Source organism: Ciconia boyciana, chromosome 7 (genome assembly GCF_034638445.1).
Source record: "Ciconia boyciana chromosome 7, ASM3463844v1, whole genome shotgun sequence".
Classification (NCBI taxonomy): domain Eukaryota; kingdom Metazoa; phylum Chordata; class Aves; order Ciconiiformes; family Ciconiidae; genus Ciconia; species Ciconia boyciana.
In genome coordinates this window covers 30,735,922-30,756,762 of record NC_132940.1, presented here as the reverse complement: position 1 = coordinate 30,756,762, position 20,841 = coordinate 30,735,922, and the positions used below count along the sequence as shown (strand labels likewise).

At 56.1% G+C, this 20,841-nt stretch overlaps 1 protein-coding gene across 5 annotated transcripts in view; it reads left to right on the top strand.

Annotated features, from left to right (window-relative positions):
* The window catches only part of CACNA1E (calcium voltage-gated channel subunit alpha1 E), a 139,520-nt gene that overhangs the window by 91,511 nt on the left and 27,168 nt on the right, over positions 1-20,841 (top strand). For 4 of the 5 annotated variants that reach the window (XR_012043291.1, XM_072866749.1, XM_072866748.1 and 1 more), the window contains exons 10-26: positions 1,216-1,331; positions 2,363-2,416; positions 2,774-2,908; positions 3,211-3,420; positions 4,769-4,881; positions 5,136-5,248; positions 5,373-5,504; positions 5,842-5,914; positions 6,323-6,440; positions 6,757-6,824; positions 8,246-8,343; positions 12,813-13,421; positions 13,518-13,792; positions 14,408-14,567; positions 15,115-15,244; positions 15,793-15,852; positions 16,174-16,280. Coding sequence is in view for 4 of the 5 variants with exons in the window: in XM_072866749.1 (XP_072722850.1) it covers positions 1,216-1,331; positions 2,363-2,416; positions 2,774-2,908; positions 3,211-3,420; positions 4,769-4,881; positions 5,136-5,248; positions 5,373-5,504; positions 5,842-5,914; positions 6,323-6,440; positions 6,757-6,824; positions 8,246-8,343; positions 12,813-13,421; positions 13,518-13,792; positions 14,408-14,567; positions 15,115-15,244; positions 15,793-15,852; positions 16,174-16,280 (2,571 nt within the window). In the remaining variant the exon portion in view is untranslated. Of the gene's footprint in view, positions 1-1,215; positions 1,332-2,362; positions 2,417-2,773; positions 2,909-3,210; positions 3,421-4,768; positions 4,882-5,135; positions 5,249-5,372; positions 5,505-5,841; positions 5,915-6,322; positions 6,441-6,756; positions 6,825-8,245; positions 8,344-11,472; positions 11,530-12,812; positions 13,422-13,517; positions 13,793-14,407; positions 14,568-15,114; positions 15,245-15,792; positions 15,853-16,173; positions 16,281-20,841 lie in introns of all 5 variants that reach the window. The other variant, XM_072866750.1, reaches the window with a different exon arrangement.

Sequence of the window (20,841 nt, the reverse complement as noted above, 5' to 3'; positions counted from 1 at the left end):
CCCAGGTATGTGGTGTGTGTGAGCATGGGGTGTGGGACCTCCTAGAAGCAGGTCCATCTGTGTCATCTCACATATAATCCACAGCGTGGATGGGAGGTTACCTACATTGCCGTTCCTGTGCTTCCTGCCAAATATTTCCATTTCTCTGTGTGTGATGGCCTTTGCCTACGTGCTTAGGGCTTTGGGTGCTTCTTCGTACAGGGTGGGTGAAAACCTCAGGAGGGCAGCCTGCATGGTCCTTCTACGTATGGCCACGAGCATGTGTATACCAGAAAGCAGACCATGCCTACCAGTGTGGTCTTGTGTTTTAACTGCAGGTGAGAAGGTGTATATAGCCCTAGGTGCATATGGGTGTCTTTGCACAGCTCTGGGCTGGGCTACAGGTGAAATCATATATCTTATGTTCTGAGGAGTGTGTTTATGATTGTTCCTAGGACTGCACGTGAGCACATGGATGCTAGTACATCTGTGCACCACGTGTGTTAGAGGCTGCATGAACAGTGGGCACAGCGTTAGCTCCGGGTTAGCTCCGGCCAGTGTTGTGCAGTGTTTGGCCCCAGGCGGGCGCATGCCTTTGCCTGTGCAGAGCCCATGACGTGCTGCCTGTCCTCCTGCCTGCTGCAGTGCCAAGCCAAGCTGTTATCCTTCTCTGGACTGGTCATTACACCTGGACAGTTTGTGTGAGACGCTGAAGTCCAGAGAAGGACAACAGGGATGTCTCAAGTCCTGAGAAAATCCTCCAAGGAGAGGTTGGAAAGAAAAAGGATTCAGAGGAGGAGGTGAAGGCGGGGTACAGGACCTGCCCTTCTCCATCCCCTTGCTGCCTCCTCACGGTGCCTGGTTTTTATTCCCTGAAGGGACACACAGAAGCTGAACTGGTGCTGGAGTTGGGTGGTGCTGGGGGCATCCTCCCCGAACAGCAGCTCCTCCCAGCCAGGGCATGTGGGGCTGAGTGACCAAGCAGGGGGTTTGCTCATGTGCATCTGCGCCTTTCCTCCTGCAAAGAAGCCTCTCCTCCTCTCTGTGCATTCGTCCATCCCCTGGCCATGCTTTGGCTGGGGATGGCCATGCATTGCCCCAACATGCTCCATCAGCCCTTGGCTTGTGCTCGCCCTTGGTCCCTGCCTCCCCTCCCGGCCCCATGGTGCCCCCAGCCCCCTGTGCACCCTGCTGCCCCCCAGCCCTGCTCTCACCGCTCCCTCTGCCCTTCCCCAGGGAGTTTGCCAAAGAGCGTGAGCGAGTGGAGAACCGCCGAGCCTTCATGAAGCTGCGGCGCCAGCAGCAGATCGAGCGGGAGCTCAATGGCTACCGGGCCTGGATAGACAAAGCGGGTAAAGGCTGGTGGGCCGGTGGGGCTCCTAGAGGGGTGGTGAGCACTGAAGGGTGCTGGTCATGCAGAGTGGTAGGGACGGGAAGGGATCCCTGAGCATCATCCAGTGCAAGCCCAAAGTTGCAGAGGTGCTCACATGGTGGTGTTGGGTGCATGGGAGAGCTCGGCCCCAGATGGTGTGATGGTCTGGCCAGGCTGCAAGCAAGGACATTGCCAGTAGCTGATGAAACCTCGTGTTCTGTGGCATGAAACTGTCATATTTTGAACGAGGCATATTCATCTCCAGGGAAGGCTGTGAGCATCACTGCTGCAAGCTTTGCTCTGCCATGGTTTCCTTTCTCTTGATGTTTGCTGGAGTCCCTTGCAGTGATGGGCAGGGCGAAAGTAGAGCAGTGAATGGTGACAGTGGTTTTCCAGTTAAACCTGCTCCCGGAGCAGACTGGAGGGGATGCACTCGCTAGTTCCCAGCTTGGGGCTCCCACCTGGACCGGGCCGAGGGCTGGGGATGGTGGAGGTTTCCAGGCTTCCTGCTGACACCCAGCCATACACAACAGCCCATGGGTCCTGGTCCCCAAACTGCCACAGCCCCTGTCCTTGCTTGCACCTCGTGGGGATCAGTTCAGTGCGTTCAGCTTTGGGAAGGGAAGATTTATGCTTTCCTCTAGTGTTCAGACTTGAAAAAGGATGGTAACTTGAAACAAGGCCTGAGCCCCAGACCTCAGCTTTGGTCCTGGGTTGGGATGTTGAGCCCCAGACCTGTCTACAATGTTGAACTTCTTTAGTGGGGTTAATTACAGTGGAGGAAGAAGTGTTGATTACAAGTAATTTTTCTTTCTGATGCAATGTGTGGTAGCTGCTACTTGCCACCCTCCAGAATTTGCTTTTGGACACTTAACCAATACTTGACAAGAGTTTGCAACATAGAGCCACCACCTCCAGGCTGGGCAAAGTGCTTAGGTACAAGGCAGTGAGGTCTGATGTGCTCAGCCAACTGTTCTTGTCTCCTGATGCTGAACTCTGTGTTTTGCATAGAGGAAGTCATGCTGGCTGAAGAGAACAAAAATGCTGGGACCTCAGCCTTAGAAGGTAAGACAAGCAATGTCCTGCCTAAGCACCTGCCTGCTCTTCCTTTTCCCTGCCCACAGCTGGAGGTTGAAACCCTCTAGCTGCAATGAGAGGAGGGATGTTTGGGGATGCCCCAGTGGCGTCTGTAGCCTGACAGAGGGCTGTGGGGAAATGGATTGACAGCATAACCCCTAAGACAGCATGGACACCAGGAGATGTCTGGTCCCACACAGGGATAGCTCTGGGCTAGGGTCACCTGAGTATCTCCATCCTGTTACTAGACCTGAGTTAGCCAAGTACTGATCACCAGGTCATGGTCCAATGAGCTGGCTACTGGCAGAGTTGGGCCACCAACAACCCTTCCTCTTCCCTTCCCAGTGCTCAGGCGAGCCACCATCAAAAGGAACCGGACGGATGCCATGAACCGCGACTCGAGCGATGAGCACTGCGTCGATATCTCCTCCGTGGGTGAGCGGAGGCTGGCGCAGAGAAGACCTCTTCATCCAACCTTGGGTTAGTGGAGTTTGGAGCTTTCCTCCCCAAAACCTCTGCCAGTTTATTGAGTTGCGAGGGTCGCACCTATCACGTGGAGATTATCACAGATCAGCCATCTCTGCTAGTTTGACAGCAAAGGGGGCGGAACACCCGCTGCCCCCTGTACCATTTAAAAACTGTGTGATTAAGTCATGTCCCATAAAAGCAATGCCTGTGAGCCATCTGTGCTGTCTCATATTGCGGGGAAGGCTGGAGCACCCAACTCCTTCTCTCACCTTGACTGGAGCACCCAACTCCTTCTCCCCCCTCTTTTCCCTTAGGTAACCCCTTGAGTCACTCTGGCCTCAAAGGTGCCAGAGTGGACGGTGCCTCCTACTTACGGCACAAGGAGCGACTCCTGCGCATCTCCGTTCGCCACATGGTGAAATCCCAGGTCTTCTACTGGATTGTCTTGAGCCTGGTGGCTCTCAACACTGCCTGCGTGGCCATTGTCCATCACAACCAGCCAGCCTGGCTCACCCACTTCCTCTGTGAGTCCCTGGGCTTTGTGTAGGTCTGAGAGCACTGCGTGGGCAGGCAAAACCTCCTGCAACCTTTTTCTCTCCAGTGGCTGGAGGTTGCAGCATGCCCTCGCTCCTTGCCCCAGGGCACATGGGGATGAATCCCACCGGAGTCATGCTGGTGTGGAGCTGGGTGGGGAATAACCTGAATTACATTCACTGTTGATAAAAAAAGGACTGTGTGCAGCCATTTAATTCAGCTTTGCCCTTGGCCCCATGGCCACTGATGGCTGTCTCGGCCCTATGGGCAAATGTGGAGGAGTTTTACTGGCCTTATGCCCCTCAGGTCCGATGTGTTTGTCAAGAGAGAAAAACAGACTGCAGGTCTCAGTTGGGTTTATACTAAAACTGTGAACAGTGATGATGGAAAGCTTGCTGGAGATCCATCTTTGAATGCCCACAAGCAATTGCTGGAAAGGCATGAGTTTGCAGGGATGCGACTGGTCATGGGAGAGCCCCCTGGTTAAAGTTTTGGTGCAGAGCATGGCATGGAGATCTCAAGCTTGAAACCAGTTACTGGAGCATCTCCCAGCCCACTGTGGGCCATGGTACAAGGTCAGGTCTGGCAGGCAGTACACCCATGTCTATTCTAGCGTGGTGCTAACTGCAGAGCAGCGTGGTCAACCCCACAGCAGCCGTGTGTTACTCCTGGGCTGCTGCAGTAGGGACAGTGCTGCTTTCTCAGCCGTGTTATTCTTACTTACCTTGAAAATGTCCTCGTCAAGCACTGGGCCTGCCCAAATTTGCATTAGCATGCTCAGGCCTGCCGGGATCCCAGCATGCCATGGTGTGGTATGGCAGCTGGTCGTGGTGAGAAGCATCTTTTGGATAAGGTGAAGAGCCAGACTCTTGCCTGCTAATGTTCATGAAATAGCTGGAGAAGCTTTTCACTGGCTCTTGGCTGTTCGGCTTGGTTACCCTGGCCAAATTCCAGCCATGCAATGATTTAAATCCAGGTTGCTAATATTCCCCTACAGTGTCGTGTGGTTAATGTCTTTGTAGACGCCTCAATCACTGTTGTATAATGCTAAAGAGCTGCTCTGCTCTATGCCGGCCATCTCTGGTCTTCTCAAACCCCTGGGACACTGGTGTACTTACCCTGAAAGATTAACTTGTGGGGCTGATGCTCTGTTATATACAATTTAGCTCCTCACAGACAAGGTTCCCTCATCCCAGACCCTGAGAGCTTGGGGAAGCAGTGTAGTCCCGGACTTGTCCCATCTCTGTGGTGTGCTATATAGGCCACTGCTGGGTGCACGCAGGATGCTCCACGCAGCTCGGTGCCCCACGGGTAGCGCGTTTAGGTTTTCTCTTTCAGACTATGCAGAGTTCCTGTTTCTTGGACTCTTCCTCCTGGAGATGTCCTTAAAGATGTATGGGATGGGGCCACGCCTTTACTTCCATTCTTCCTTCAACTGCTTTGACTGCGGGGTAAGCGGCCCCAGAGGTGCTGTGGGGGAGATGTTTGGCAGGTGTCTGCAGCACAAGGCACCAAGGGGGGGAAGGATGGGATGGCCCTTGCAGTGGGCAGGGGACCCCTTTCTGCTGGGACAGCCTGCCCATGCCAGACCGAGACATCAGGTCTTGGGGCAAGTGGTGGGTGCCTCATCTTCAGGCATGTGAAGATTTCCTGCAACAGCCTGTCCTGAGCCTGTCTTTGACTCATGGCTGTGTATGCTTCTCAGGTCACAGTGGGAAGCATCTTTGAAGTGGTTTGGGCTATCTTCAGACCAGGAACCTCTTTTGGGATCAGTGTCCTACGAGCCCTTCGTCTCCTGCGAATATTTAAAATAACTAAGTATGTACCAACCATCCGTGCCTGTCACCCTTCATCTTGGACTGTGGCTGCAGCCCAGATCCAGTCGCACCTGCTCTCCTGTCAGCATCACTGTGAGTTCTCCAGCAGTGTCTCTGTTTTCTAGGTACTGGGCATCCCTGAGGAATTTGGTGGTCTCGCTGATGAGCTCCATGAAGTCTATTATCAGCCTGCTCTTCCTCCTCTTCCTCTTCATTGTAGTCTTTGCCCTACTGGGAATGCAGCTGTTTGGAGGCAGGTAGGTAATTTCAAGTCTGGGGAAAAGGAATTTCTTGGTGTTAAAGCCAAGTGATGGCATCCTCTTAGGTGCCTGGGAAGACTGTAGCCTTGCCCCTCAGTCTGCTGCTAACAGTGGTACTTCTCCATACAAAAGTCCCTGGCTCCAGGGGTGCCTTTGGGCTGCGTGGGTCCTTCTCGCCAGGACACCTTTTGGATTCTGGCACCAAATGCTCAGGAGACCTTCCTTAGAGTGGGGAAAGGTCCTCCTAAGCACAAGGGAGCTGATAGCACAGCAGTCAGGGGTTTGATGACCTTGGTACTCCAGCCCATTTATGTTCTCCCGGTTCCACTTCCAGGTTTAACTTCATCGATGGGACGCCATCGGCCAACTTCGACACTTTCCCCGCGGCCATCATGACGGTATTCCAGGTAGGAGCTGGGCTGCAAGGGGACACAACCAAAGGAACTTGGGACCACCTGCTCACTCTCCCCTGGCTGGAAGGGGGTCTTTAAACCAAACAAGTTCCCCTCCATCAGCTGTTAGGATATAACTCGCTTCCTCCCTCTCCTCCTGTATAACAAAGTGGATGGCAAGAGATGGAAACTCTTCCACCTCTGTTACAGAAGGTGGAAGAGTTTCAAAACTCTTCGGAGGGGACCTAAATCCTCAGCAGTGCCCAACATCATCTCCCTCAAGTGCTGCAGCTGTAGAGCTGGGTTATCCACTGCACAGGGTCTCTGTACTTGGCTCCTGCGCGTTGGTGGGATGGATTGAGGGGGGCTGTCCAGGTGATGAGAAGGCGCAGGTGACAGAGCTGCTGGCTTGCTTTCCTGCAGATCCTGACGGGTGAGGACTGGAACGAGGTGATGTACAATGGCATCCGCTCCCAGGGAGGCGTTCGCTCAGGCATGTGGTCCTCCATCTATTTCATCGTCCTCACCTTGTTTGGAAACTGTATCCACCTGGCTGCTGTGCTTTTAGTGGAGACAACCCCATCTCATCTCCCTCTCTGGGGGCACCGCCCTCCCCACCCACTGCTCCTTCCTTCTCTCCCAATTGAGGGAGTCCCATCACACGTGCAGCAGCCCTGGATATCCCAAATGCAGAGAAGGAGCTGCCTGGAGGTGCACTGAGGGCTGTATATGTGGGATGGGTGAGGAGTTTGTCCCTCTGGCTGCTCCTCACTGAGCTGGTCAGGGCCACCCTTCCTTGGTGGCTGCAGACACCCATGTCCTTAACACGTGCCTTGTGCATCCTTAGCTGCTCGCAGATACTCTGCTGAACGTGTTCTTGGCTATTGCGGTGGACAACCTGGCCAACGCTCAGGAGCTCACCAAGGTACGTTCCAGTTGATCCTTTTTCTTCTCTTGCTGGTGAGTGTGAGGGGGCCAGCAGGAAAGGCACCAGGTGCACTGTCTGTGACTGTCCTTGCTCCAGAGCTGGGGCCACCTTGTCCTTTAGCTCAGCCTGCTTTGGAAAGAGGTCAGGTCAAATTGGAAGTGGGGGCTCTTCCTCCAGGAGGGTATGCAGGGTGCTCCCCTGAAACACAAACCCATATCACTGGGCAAAGCCATTTAGACTTTGATTTAGGAAAGTGCTTAAACCTGCTCGTCTCGTGTCTCTCCAGGAACACTCGCATTTCCCATCAAGCGTGGCTTAACTATTTCTCCATTTAAGCTCCCCAGTTTCATTTGCTTCTAGTCAGCTTGAGATAACCCTCATCTGTCTGATGGAGTCTGATGTGGGGACAGTTATTTGCCCAAGCACGCTGGTGATGCGGAGTGGGAAGCGCTTTCCAGTGGTGTCAGTATTTATTCCCATCTGCCCGCGGGACAGTGGATATGATTTAGGATGCAATTTAGGATGGTGCTTGAGAAGGTTATTGGGCTTAGCTGTTTTTAAGACCATGCTGGGAAATATTTGGGGAATGCTAAAATGTTGGGGCACCATCTGGATAATGGTGAGTAGGCGAGAGCTGCAAGGGTCATTGCTGCTCTTTGGAGTGGACCAGCGATCCTGTGGTGCCCATTTTTTTGCAGAGCCCATGCCTATTACTCAGGTCCTTTGGGCTTACTGAGAGGCTTCCACGCTGGTATAAGTCTGACCCATTAGCAGCAAATGAAATGGGGCATGGTGCTACTTTGCCTGAGGAGTGTGTGCGGGGGTCCCTGTCCTCCCGTGGTGGGTGCAGGTGGCACTTCCAGGGGATGCCGGCTGCTGCCGGGGTGAGAGGGGTGGGAGAGCCCCGTGGCATACCAGCAGCATCAATTAAGGGAGCACTGAGGTTTTGAAAAGGCTGAATGCTTGCTAATGACTCCTAATGACATTTTTTGCTCTGGAGACACAACCATACTCATTAGAGCAATACGGTCTCTGCTGGGGTCATTCATGGATGCCTTGCCTCCCACTCCATCCGGGGGATGCCTGTCTCGCCCCTGTGGCTGTGAAGAAGGGAGGGCTGAGCTGGTCTACACTATCTGGGGCTGTTCTAGCGTGCACAGCCCGGCTCTTGCCTGGAGTGGGCTGGGTTCACTTATTTAAGTAGTGCTGATGCCTTCAGTAAGATCTGGCGTAGTGGGGAAGTTGCATCCCCATAATAAAATAAAGGCTGTCTCTGGACATACAGGTGCCTGCTCCACTTTTGTCCCGCATGCCTTGGCATCTCAGGTAGCCCCGTGCATCCTTCGCTGCCTCCAATGGCTGCACCTTCCCTTGAAACCCCAGCATCCCACTAAGTGACTCCCCTCTTTCCTCTGCAGGATGAACAGGAGGAAGAGGAGGCTTTTAACCAGAAGCACGCCCTTCAGAAAGCCAAAGAAGTCAGCCCCATGTCCGCCCCAAACATGCCTGCTATTGAGTGAGTGACGCCCCCACCCCGGCTACCTCGGTGCCCCCCAAACCCAACGGGGCTTCTCAGCAGGGTGGAGAGCTGAAGTGGAGCCTGGCATGGATGCTTGCAGAGCTGCTGCAATAAAAAGGTGTCCCCCCATGGGGTGACTCCCTCTCCAAGTGTCTTCCTGAGGATGGGTGGAGGTCTAGAAGCATGCTCCCCATGAGCAGCAGTGCCTTTGGAGAGGTGTCGGAGCAGGGACTAGCTCACCCCGCAGGACCTGGGCTTGCCCACCCCTGCCCCAAGCAGCAGCCTCAGAGCTTGGGCATGGCAGAAATCCACTAGAAGAGGCTTTCTGCCCCAAATGTACAGCTCAAACACTCAGGGCTGCTGCTAGGAGTGGGGAAGGAGGCTGGAAGGTGTCTCAGTATTTTCTTGAGGAGGGGTGATATTTGTTCCCGGGGAGCGTTTCTTTGTGGCGGAGCTGTGGGATTGCAACCAGGGCTGGGAGAGAAGGGAGCAGCAGTATCACAAATCTCCCCCGGGCTCCTTCCCTGGTAGCAAATGCAGTTATGAGAGATGGAGCAGGTTTGCGAAACCACGTTTGATTGTACAGAAATTTGATTTTGGCAAGAAAAAAAGCCCCAAACCACATAAACCCCCGGCATGGTGTTAAGGAGCCTTGTCTCTGCGTTTCAGCAAAGAAAATTCTGTTTTTTCCTTTCTAGACGCCTTTTTTCCCTTTATTTTGCAGTGTCATATGGTCTAAATCACATAAAACTTTCAAAGTCAACATTGGAACGAGGTGTTTTGATTTGTTTCCCAAAACAGTACATTTCAGTACGGCTGAAAGGATTTTTTTTTTTTCTTTTTTTATAGAATCCCTTCCCAGGGAATTTTAGGTTTCGTTATGCTTTGAAACCCAGCCAAGCTCGTACACGGCAGAATCTCTTGCAGATTTGCCGAGAGAAACCGCTGTCTTCAGGCGAGCACTGAGCTGGGGGGGGTCGGAGGCAGTGTTGGGAACGGCTCCAGCTCCCTGGCTTGGCAGCGGTGGGATGCGATGGTCCCCCATCCTGCATACATCACCTGTGGTTTTAGGGGCAGCAGGAGCTGGGGGTACTTGTAAGTCCTGCCTGGTCTCCCAGCAGCCATAGATATCGCCCTGGTTTGGGGGTGATGGGATGTTCACAATACATCTGTGCCTTGCCGAGTACTGGGGGGGTTTATGGGAAAGATGGCAGAGTCTGTCTGTCGTGACTGTCTCTGGCTACCAGTGGGAACGTGTCGGATAAAGCGAGGGAATAAAGGGATATAGGCAGCAGAAGAGGCTGGAGGATGGACAGATAGGAGAGAGGAAGAGGGAGAGATGGACTATATTAGGGCACTGAAGGATTTGCCCATGCTGCACATCCCTGCTAGAGTTTTCTAGCCATTGTCAGGTATAGCTGGTTAGGAAAACAGATCTCTTTAACCTTTTGTTGTTGTTCTAGTGGCACTGAAATGGGAGGTATTGATATTTGCAGATCTTTTATCCAGCTCCTCCCTCTCCTCAGGATGGGTAGTGTCAGGGGCAGGAAGGGAGTGCGATGCCATGGGGGCGACCATCTCCAGCATCAGGTCTGATGTGCCTTCGGTGGTGCAACGCTGATGCCAGCAGCCGGGGAGGGCTGGTGGGGACATCATAGCAAGCGACAAGCCAGAGCAGAGCCGGTACCAAAAGGCTGTTGGAAACTCGGGACGGTGAAGCCGAGCCGGTCTCTGCATTTGGGTGTATGCAGATGCAGATGGCTTCATTTCTATGTGGGTACCCAGCACAGGCAGGTTTGGTACACGCGTTCCTGCCTGCAGAGAGGTCCAGTGGCACTCGAGGATGAGTGCTCCCACGTGGCCAGGTTGGCGTGGGCAGCTGCGGTGCCGATCGGAGTATTGTATTTGTACATGGGCGCCGTTGGTGCAGATGGCTCGGGGCTGTTTGATGAGTGGGTGGCCAGATGGACACATGCGGATGCTGTCATGTGTTGGTGCCTAACGTGGTGCGTGGAAGCGTTTGAAGGCTCGGCCACTTGCTGCGGGGATGGCGGCGGGTGCCTGCAACTCGCTCTCTGCCTTGAGCGTGGCAGCGGGCTGTTCCCGTGCACGTGGCCGTAAGGAGGCAATCACCAGCATGACTCAGCCGGGGGCTGAGGGTATCGTTGCATGCGCAGGACAGCAGCGAGATGCACCCCGTCTCGCCTGTGTGAGCTCTGCATGGACGCGGGCACTTGGTCCCATGTGGTTGAAGTATATTTGCTTGCATGTCCTGCACACACACATGGCATTTGGAAAAAGCAAAACGTGTAAATCACTGCGTGCACATTTGCATATGCTCATGGCTGTTTGTTCGGAGCTGTGCATATCTGAATCTTTTCTGTGCTGATACAAAGGATAAAGCCTTGAATCTCCCCAGCTGCCTGAAGTCATTGGGGGTGAAGAGCACTGACAGCGCTGTTAGGCTTCCCTGTGTCGGGGCTGCTCAGGTGAAAGGGGCTCTGCGGCGTCTCGGCCCTGGGCTTGTGCCTTGCTTTTGCTGGGGAGCTTCACGTTCCCCTCTGCAGTCTCAGGGCAGCATCAACCCATGGCGATGGCTCTGAGCAGCTTGGGGCTGGCCTGACACATCACATCCTCTGCAAAATTGCCACGTGTTGCTTGGGAGAAATGAATTTGAAGGAGTTTGAAAGAGCTGTTAAATATCTAAGGATGTACCAGGGCTTCTGAGGGGCTGCAGCTCTCCCCATGCTGCTGCTGCCCGCCTGGCCGGTGCGGGGAAGGCTCCGTGGCCCCCACGAAATGGATCCACATCCCCGGCACGAGCATCGCTGCATGCATCTCCCTGGATGGCAGCGACATGTGCTGCGGTGGTGTGTGGGAATCTGGGTGCAGCGTGTGAGTGTGAGCGCAGGCAGCCCTGCAGGCAGCTCGTGGCTGGTGTGCAAGTGTGTACGTGCAGGAGGTTCGCTGCTGGCTGCTGCGCTCCAGCATCCCAGCAGCTGGTGGTCCATAGGCCAACCAAAGGGATGCCGGCTTCCCGGGGCGGGGGGACACCTCTCTGCGCTGCCCACACGAGTCAAAGGAGGGGTGAAGGGGGGATTGAACCCGTTTGTTTTTCCTCCCCAGAAGAGACAGGCGAAGGAGACACCACATGTCGATGTGGGAGCCACGCAGCAGCCACCTGTATGTGGGCCGCGGGGGCGCGTCATCTGTGGCTCCTGTGCTTTCTGTGCGTCCGCGGGGCCAGGGCGCACGCTGATCCCCTCCGGCCTCCTCGGCGGGGCGGGGGGCTGTCGTGTGCGTGTGCCTGTATTCAGTGTGCTCCTTTGCACCCCTGTTTATGTGCGTGTGTGCGTGCACTCATGGTTTTGTGCGTGCCTAACCCCCTTGTGTGTGCGCGCCATCCATTAAGTGTGTGTCGGTGCGTGCCGCTACCCGTAGATGTGCAGTCGTGTGTGCTGCGGGGGTGAGCAGTGTATGTGTCTGCACACGTGTGTGCTCGTGGGTGTTTCCGTGTGCCTCAGTGTGTTGGGAAGGGTGTGTCTGTCTTCTCCAGGGTGTTTGTGTGTGTGTTTACAGCACTGCAAAGGTTTCATGGCATAGCCCAGCCCTCCCTAGAGCACACCTGCAGGAACATAGAGAAGCCCAGTACAGTTTCCTTCCCAGACCAGCAGCCGAAACCGCTGCTCCCCAAGCCTCAGTGCAGGCTTCCTACCTGGGATGTGCTGGGCGAGGGGCTGTCCTGGCCAAACATAGCTGAGCACAGGAAGGGAGGGGGCCTCCTGCGCCCGGTGACATTCTCCATTGCAAATGTCTCAGAGGGCCATCTCTCATTGAGAAAGGTCTTGTACCTGGCATCTTTTCCCCTCTTACTCACTGTCCCCATCCCATCAGGACTGCCACCCTTGCCAGCAAGCTGGCTTTTGCGCCAGCGTCCCCTGCACCATCATTTGTACTGTTAGGGCAGTGTTGCTCTGGAAAGGAGCCTGGCTTCACGGAGCTGGCAATGCAAAGACATCCCCAGTGCAAGGAGGGATCCCTGGCTGCAGTGAGAGGGCATTGCCTATATTTAAGAAGGCATCCCCAGGCAATCACGCAAGAGGAAGGTGGTCACTGCCTGGCTGGGATAGGGCAAGCCGGGGTGCTGGCTGCTCCCAGAAAGCTGGGCATGCTGCCTGAAAGCTTCAGGGCAGCTGTGAGGCTGCCAGAGCTGGTTCTCCATCAGCCTGACATGTCTGAAGGGGCAGAAGTACAGTTTCAGCCCCATTTCCAGCCCCTGCCAGCACCAGAGGGATGCTGGAGGGCTGGGGACGAAGCCAGAGCCCAGCCCGTAGCCCTGGGGATGGCATTTCCTTCTCCCTGGGATTCCCAAATTAAACCCAGGGTGGGTGCTTCACCGGGGGGGTGACACACAAGCAGCAGGGTGGTCGTCCAGGACGTCGACCCCTTGCTGTCCCCTGTTGCAGGCGGGAGCGTCGCCGGCGGCACCACATGTCAGTGTGGGAGCAGCGCACCAGCCAGCTGCGCCGGCACATGCAGATGTCCAGCCAGGAGGGCATCAACAAGGACGAGCCGTCCCTCATCAACCCCCATGCCAGCATCTTCCGCAGGAAGAAACCGGGGGACAGCGTCGCCCTGGAGAAATGTGCCGAGGAGCAGGGCGGCAAGGGTGAGCGGCCGCCGGCCGAGGGCCCTGAGCAGCCAGTCCCGGGGGCCAACCCCGGCGGTGGTGAGGACAGGAGGAGCCCATCGCCCCGCGCCAAGCGAGACAAGGAGCTGTGGCATCAGAAATCGTGCCATGGGAACTGCGAGCCGGGTGAGCAGGACGGGGCAGGAGGCAGCATCGAGGACAGGGCACGGATGAGGCAGAGCCAGCGGCGCAGCCGGCACCGCAGAGCCCGGATGGAGGGGAAGGAGCCGGCTGGCACCCTGGGGATCTGCTCGGCCAGCCAGGAGATGGGTCTGGAGGAGACCAGCCCCATGGAGGGGGCGCAGGATGGGGACCAGCATGGGGACACAGCCGCAGCAGAGGTGCTGATTCAGGGGGAGCTGGAGGCGAGCGGAGACCCCATCAGGTTGGTACCCAGGGAGGGCAACTTGCAGTTCCTGCAGCTCCTTGTCCTCTCCCCTTATCTTCTCACACCTCTTTTCATTCCGCCTCCTTCCCGCAGGACAAACGGGGTCCCTGCTGGTGATGCCGAGCTGGTTGGGACAGCCGAGGAGGGGAGCCCCCCACAAGCGGCACCCGAGCCCCCTCGGGGGAAGACGGGCAGCCTGACGGAGCAGGACTGCAGCAGCCTGGACACTAGCGAGCAAGCGCTACTGGAGGCCAGCCGCACTGTCAGCCGGAGCGAGCCCGACCTCTCTTCCATCACCCCCAACACCGAGAAGGCCACGGAGAGCACCACCATCATGATCGATGTGCACGACTCCGCTGTGGTACAGAGTGAGGACCTGTCTCTCTTTCCTGAGCCCCTCTCCCGGTCCTTGGGGACCCTGGAGTGGGACGGAAAGCCACTTGCACGGCTTTTCCTATCCGCATCCATCAACTGGGAGGGCTTTCCTTGCTGCTGCTTGCAGCACCTCCCTCCAGCAACCCAGTTTTGCAGGGGAGCCCGAACGCAGGACTGATGTCCCTTTGTCCCCTGGGGAGCTTCTCCCTTTCTCACCTCCTTCCCACCCGCCCCTTTGCCTGATCCCTCCTTCTCTCTTCCTCCCCGCCCGGGCAAAACACTTGCATCCCCTGTTTTTCCTAACACATCTGCAGCCTCCGCCCAGCTCACTGCTGCTCAAACCCCTTAACAGCATCCTCGCTGTCAAGGTGAGCTGCTTTAAACAGTGTTATTAATTAAACAGCACCGCGAAAGCTGGCCTTGTTAAAACATCTTTTGTCTGCTTCATCCTAGCAGCTCATGTCTTTTCTTCCCTTCTGGTTCCTCTCCCAGTAACGGCACGGGGATGCAAAGCAGAAACTGGGGGGGTTGCATGGGCCTGGGTAGCAGGGACACCCCAGGGTGCTGCCTGGGTGCAAGACCAGGCAAAGGCTCTCGCTTTCCTGCAGTTAGCAACAAGACAGATGGTGAAGCCAGCCCCTTAAAGGAGGCCGAGACCAAAGAGGATGAGGAGGAGATGGAGAAGAAGAAGCGGAAGAAGGAGAAAAGCGAGACGGGCAAAGCGATGGTGCCACACAGCTCCATGTTCATCTTCAGCACCACCAACCCGTGAGACATTTTTTGGACTGTAGGAGCCCGGGGCTGGGGAGGGCTGCAAGGGGAAGGACCCCTAGATGTCACTGAAAACAGGGGACCTCCTTGGGAAGGGGGCTGAATATCTCCCAAAGAGCCTGGATAACCAGCCACAGCGTTCCCCAAGCCCTGGGAGCGCTCTCCCTCTGTGTCAGCCACGCTCGTGGCTTTCTCTCCCAACTGCTGATTGCTAGCTGTGATTTTTATTCAACGTTTGTTGCATTTTTCTGCAGTTGTCTGCTCCCCCATAGCTCTTGCCCAGCTCCAGCAGCCTGGAAGAATAAGTTCCCCAATTTCTCAGGGACTCTCCCTGGCTGGCCACAGGGTGTCTGGGGGGCTGGGATAGCTGAGCAAAGGGGTCAGCAAGCCCAAACCACCCTCAGGCTTCCTTGTTTTGCTCCTCAGACTTTGCTGCCCATCTTTCTGCTCTGGAAGCTGGCAATGTGGGGTGGATTTTGCATGTGGGCCATGCCTGGGGCATGTCAGGGGCTCACAGGTCGGGATGCGGGCTGTCTCCCCACAGGGTGCGGAGGGCTTGCCACTACATCGTGAACCTGCGCTACTTTGAGATGTGCATCCTCCTGGTGATCGCCGCCAGCAGCATAGCCCTCGCGGCGGAGGATCCCGTCCTCACCAACTCCGACCGCAACAAAGTGATTAAAAACCTCCCCTGCTCCCCTCATCCCACAGGCAGAGGTCCTGTAGGATTTTAGCTTCCATGGTGGGGCACATGTGGGACATGGATCAGGGCAGCTGGTAGCAGTGCTTGCACGATGCCATGGGATCTGACTTCTTCCTCCATTGCCTTCCTTTATAAATCCTGGAAATCCCCCTCAGCCTCCCACACGCAGGGTTTAGAGTCTGGGGAGCAGACCAGGGTGCCTTGTCCGTAGTAAAATAGCTTAAACTGGGGAGATGCTGATGTGCACAGGGACTGGTATGGGGGAGCATGATTCCAGTTCGCAGCATGATTTCAGAGCGGCTTGCACGGGGAATATTTCTCTCCCACCTACGCAGGCTGGGTTTATGGCTGTCCTGAACTCTTAGGTGACAGGCTGGGTTTGGGGCAAGCAAAACTGACCCTCTGTTTGCACCTGAGCCGGGCGAGTACCGGGTGTGGGGCAGCAATGGGGTCTGGGTGGGCGCCAGCAAGTCCGTTTGCTTGGCAGCGGCTGCAGAGCGCCCGTGCCTCTCTCTGCAGGTCCTGAGGTATTTCGACTATGTCTTCACTGGTGTCTTCACCTTTGAGATGGTTATCAAGGTAAGAGGCCTTGCAGGCTGGCTGCGCTGGGGGTGCCGAGTCCCGCGGCGAGTGGGAAATAGCCCATTTTTTTGGCTCTGGTCCTAAATTTCGATGATGGAGATTTTAAAGTTCTTAGTGGCGGGAATCGAGAATGCTCAGCACCACTTTTATCAGTCTCTGGCTCCAGGCTCCCACAAAATATGATGCTCCTTGCTATATACCTGGGGGCGTAGGGATGGGTCCAGTGCTCCCCAGTGACGTCCCTGTCCCCAGCACATCCCGCCTATGGCTGCTTCCACTTGATGGCTGAGCTGCTCATCCCCTGCCTGTTTTTCTCAGATGATCGATCAGGGCTTGATCCTGCAGGATGGCTCCTACTTCCGAGACCTCTGGAACATCCTGGATTTCATCGTGGTGGTGGGAGCGCTGGTGGCTTTTGCCTTGGCGTAAGTGGCCGTCGTCCTTGTTGGCTCCCTGCCTTCCCTTGGCCGGGGTGGGAGGAGGATGCAACTGTGTGTTATGGCTACTAGACCCTGATTTTTTTCAGATTTCTCTGCACCCTTCTGCTCTACTTCTGGGATGGCTCCTGGAAGCAGTGCATGGCTGCTCCAGAGACATATTTCTCCTTGTTTGTCAGTCAAATGATGGTGAGCCAGCAGGCAGGGGGCAAGGCAAGGCAAGGCAAGCTGGAGATGCTAGGAAGAGGTTGGTGGCAAAAGTGGACTGGAGAGAGGGCAGAAGGGGCTGTTAGAGAGGGAAAAAGACCTAAGCGTGGCAGAGCTGGAGTTATACGCCTGCTACACATCCCGAGGCACACAGAGACAGCACAAGCAGCAGGTGGAGCTGCCAGGTGGAGCTGCCCTCTGAACATGTTTGTGCTGGAAACGATACCCCTGGCCAGTGGCTTTTCCTCTGCTCCAAGGGGAAGCATTGCTCTGGAGCCCTGCAGGGATGGGGGTGCAGCCGGTGGGGTTTGCACCCGCATCCTCTGCAGCATCACGCCAAGGGCAGGGCGCTGCATGCTTGCTCTGCAGCGTGTTCCTGCTGAGCATCACCTTGCAGTTGGGCTCTGGTACGGAACTTGTGGCACCTGGGGGTCCTCCTCCGCAGGTGGGTGCAGGGTGGCTTGATGTCTGCGGTGCCCATGCCATGGAGGGGAGAAGTGTCCAGGGATGAGTTTCGTGCTGCTCTGCTCTCCTCTGTGCTGCTGGCTGGGGCCGGTGGTGCAGCGTAAGCTTGAGGAGGGACACGTGGGTGCCGACATGATGCTCACAGGCAAGGGGCATCCCCTGGTCCCCAGCGCCGTGGTGCCCCGTTGGTGCCTGAGGAGGGAGAGGAGAAGAGAGGAGGGGCTGGCACTCCTCTGTCACGCTGTTGTTTCCTCTTTGTGCCTTTGACACTGGAGGCGATGGCATTAGTGCTGGTGAGAGGGGAGGGCCTGGCAGCAGCGCATACTGGAGCCCTGTCCTTGTCCACAGCTCAGGTACCGTGCGAGGCTCTCGGGGTGGCTGGCTCTGAGCCCTGAGGTCACTCGATGGATTACAGCCCATAATCCATCCCTTCCATCTCACCCCTGGCCAGGCAGCAGCTCCTTCCTCTCGCTGTCTTCCACTTGCACCCTCTCTGGCTCATTGCTTTTGCCTTCCTCACCTTCCTCACCCCCTTCCTTGCCCAGTGCTTTAATCTGCTGCTCTCTCCTTGGGAAGAACACGGGAGAATTCAGCTCACTTGGCAGAGGGATGAACCCAGGGGGGCAGGGCGGGGGGCTGACCGCAGACCCCGGCATGGGGAAGGGGCACGGGGCAGGTCTGCTGGCTGAGGACATTGCTTTGAGCCACCGGGAGGCCATCCAGGCCACCACGAGGATGGACTGAGCATCTCCAGGGTCTGGCTGATCCCCTCTCTGCCAGGGCAGCTCCTCAGAGCATGTCTGGGTGGGGGCTCAAGGGCATCAGCAGCCTGAAGATGCGCTGGGTGGTTTGAGGGGTTTAGGAGGACAAGGGAGCCTTTTCCTTCCAAGGCATCTTTCATCAAGACTTTTTGATGGCTGAAGGAAGGAAGGTTGATGGCTCAGACCACTCCCAGGTGGATGGGTGTCCTCACTCCCACTAACAGTACCATAATCAGTGCTTACTGGTCTGTTGCCCCCACCCCACAAAGGTGGTATGGTTCCTGGGGTGGCCTCTGGAGCTGGCAGGGTCCCCACGTGCCAGTGTCAAGCACGTGGGGAAGCTGCCATGCCTCTTCCAACCCCCCTTGCCACTTGCCTGCCTCCACCCAGCCTCCCGAGGGAAGGACAGGTCCCTTTGGGCGCAGGGCAGCTGAATTCTTGAGGGCAAGCACCCCCATCAGCTGCGGCACTGAACCCCGTTCCACGGGGAGCGCCTTTGCATCTCCACATACGTTTGCAGCAAGCATCTATGTTGCCTGCCCGCTCCTGTAGCCGTAGCTGGGTAGATACTGAGTTGCTGGTGTCAGGGACGAGGCCTCTTTATAATGTAAACCTGCAGGATTGTCCCTCTCCCCCACATCCGAAGGTGGCTCCTGCTGGAGGAGATGATCTCATGGCTTCAGGGGTGAGGGGAACAAAGGAACCGCAGCGATTTCTGATGGATTTGTACATTATAAAGCATTTATAAGAACACCTGCCTCTCCCCTTGGCAGCCCATCACCGCCACAGCCCCGGGAGCCACAGGATATTTGCCAGCTATAAATGTCCCAACCCGCCGCCCTCCCTCCCTCCATTCTGATCTGGAGAGGAAAACTCTGGCAGTGACATCTGAATCCCTCTCCTTTTCTTCTCACTCCATGAGCTCTTTGATGTGGGGCCGGGGGGGTGATATGTCCTCCCTCTCCCCCGCCTCGCCTCCATGGCACTGAGTGGGCAATGCCCGTGGAGCGGCTGTGGTGATTAAGTGGCTGAGAGCGGCTGGTGACCGGGTCCAGCACTTGCCGGTAGAAGTGCTGGGACACGCCATGCCATTTGGGTTTTCTGCCTTTTTTGCCTCCCTCTGCGGTTTGGTTTTCCCGTGGGGGGTCCTGGGTAGCCGTGGGCACAGCAGGAGGTGTCTGAGCTGGTCCAGCAGTGCCACCATCATCTGCTGGCCATCAGTGCCACATCAAAATCACCAATGAGCAAGTGTCCACCTGTAAAGCTGTGTCTCCGTGTGCCGTCACAGCTTGTCCAGTGTCCCCTTGGAGCCCATACATCCCGAGCAAGAGGTCATCTCAGCTCATCCGTAACTCTCCGCGTGGAAAGCTAATACATCAATCCAAACGCAGCCTAAAAAAAAATCCCAATATAAAACTGTAAATCTCCAAAGAGTTCACATTAAATTAGCTGAAATAACCAGAACCATAACTAAAGACCCTGCTCACTTTTGCCTCCTGTGGCACCCTCTGAGGAGGCATTGCGCAGAGGAGCAGCGCTCGCTTGTGGCTTTGCAGAGCTGCCGAGAGGCGGTGATGCCTGTGCCTGTGGGCTTGCAGCAGCGGGAAAGGTTGAGCGGTGGAAAGTTTGAGCAGCGGTCAGTGTGTAGCCTTCGTCATCTTGCCTGGTGAGCAAGGGCAGGAGTTTCTCCACACAGAGGTACTCAGCAGAGCTGCCTCTTTCTTTGCTGAGCAGCATCTCCTTATGCTTGTTGGCAACAGTGTCTGGAAGCAAGAAGGACCCCTACATACTGCAAAATAACCTGGTGTGAAGGCTGATCAGGGAAGAGGTCTGATATCCCATCACAGAAGTGCTGCAGAGTTAAACTATCACCTTTTCAACACACCTTCCACCTGTTTCACTAACATGCAGCCAGGGTCTGGGGTTGTTTTTAAGAAATGTTTTACTTCATAGGCTTGCCCCCAGTGCTGAGCCCTCTGCGTGCATGTGGTGGGGACTCAGCTGAATCAGGGACGGAGGTTTGGTAACAAATACGGACCTTGTAGACCACCTTGGCTTGTCTGAGTGGGTGTCCTGCTGGGTTGCAGGAGATCCTGTGCTGCAGCTCAGGCTCTTAATCAGTGGATTTCTTGGTGGAGGTGATTTACTAAAGTTAGCCTGTCTGGATGGGAACTGTAGCCTTGCAGGTTGGTTCCCTTGGAGGCACTTGCCTTTGGCTGGTTGTGGCCAAGCCTCAAGGTCCCTCCCCAACTCCTGGCCGAGGAGGACCACACGCCCACCCGCTGTCACCCACCGTCCCCCTCTCCATGGGTTCCTCTTGCAGCAGAGGTTTCACTACGTGCCCCCCTCCCAAAACCTCCAGCAGGGAGGGCAGGGGCTCCCGGCTCACTGGATGAGTCTCTCCCTGGAGATAAGCCCCATCCTGTAGGACACAAGGTGGTCTACTCATTGTGCTTTTCAACCCAGGCATGGGGTGATGGAGGGCTGCCGCAGGGTCCCTGCTACCTGAGAGGCTGCGGTCATCCCCGCGCAGCTCCCCCACTGCTTTTCTTACCTTCTTCTTCTCTTCTCTCTTCTCTCTTTTTCCCTCTCTCCGTTGGTGCTGTTTGGTGGCTGCTGGGCTGGATCGCCGACAGGAATGCTTTGGGGTAACTATGCTGTTCAGGTTGCCACAGGGTGCCACCCTGGGGAGCACGGGGGGACGGGCGCAGGCGGGCATCTGTCTGTCCGACACCTGTGCTGACCCTTAGCTGCGTTTGCAGAGACTGGAATATGCCACTCTGCACGCACCCCTACGTTGCCCCAGGATGCATTAAAGGTGGTGTGCTCTGGGAAAGTGCAGCTATGATTTTCTTTGCAAGCAGTGCAATCCCTTGCCTTCGGAGCAGGGTGCTTTCATTCTGGATCTCGGTGTCTGTGCAATACCCTGAGATGGTGTGAAGCACACCCAGGGGAGCAGGGCATGGGGAAAGCAGTGTCTGCTGCAGAGCTGAAGGCTCTGCCCTGGCAGCGGCTTTGCCTGCACTGAAGCACTGCAAGGACTTCGGTCCTGACGTCCTCCGAGGGCATGGGATGTGGTTCATGCCAAGCTCAGGGGGCTGGGGAGAGCTCAGCCT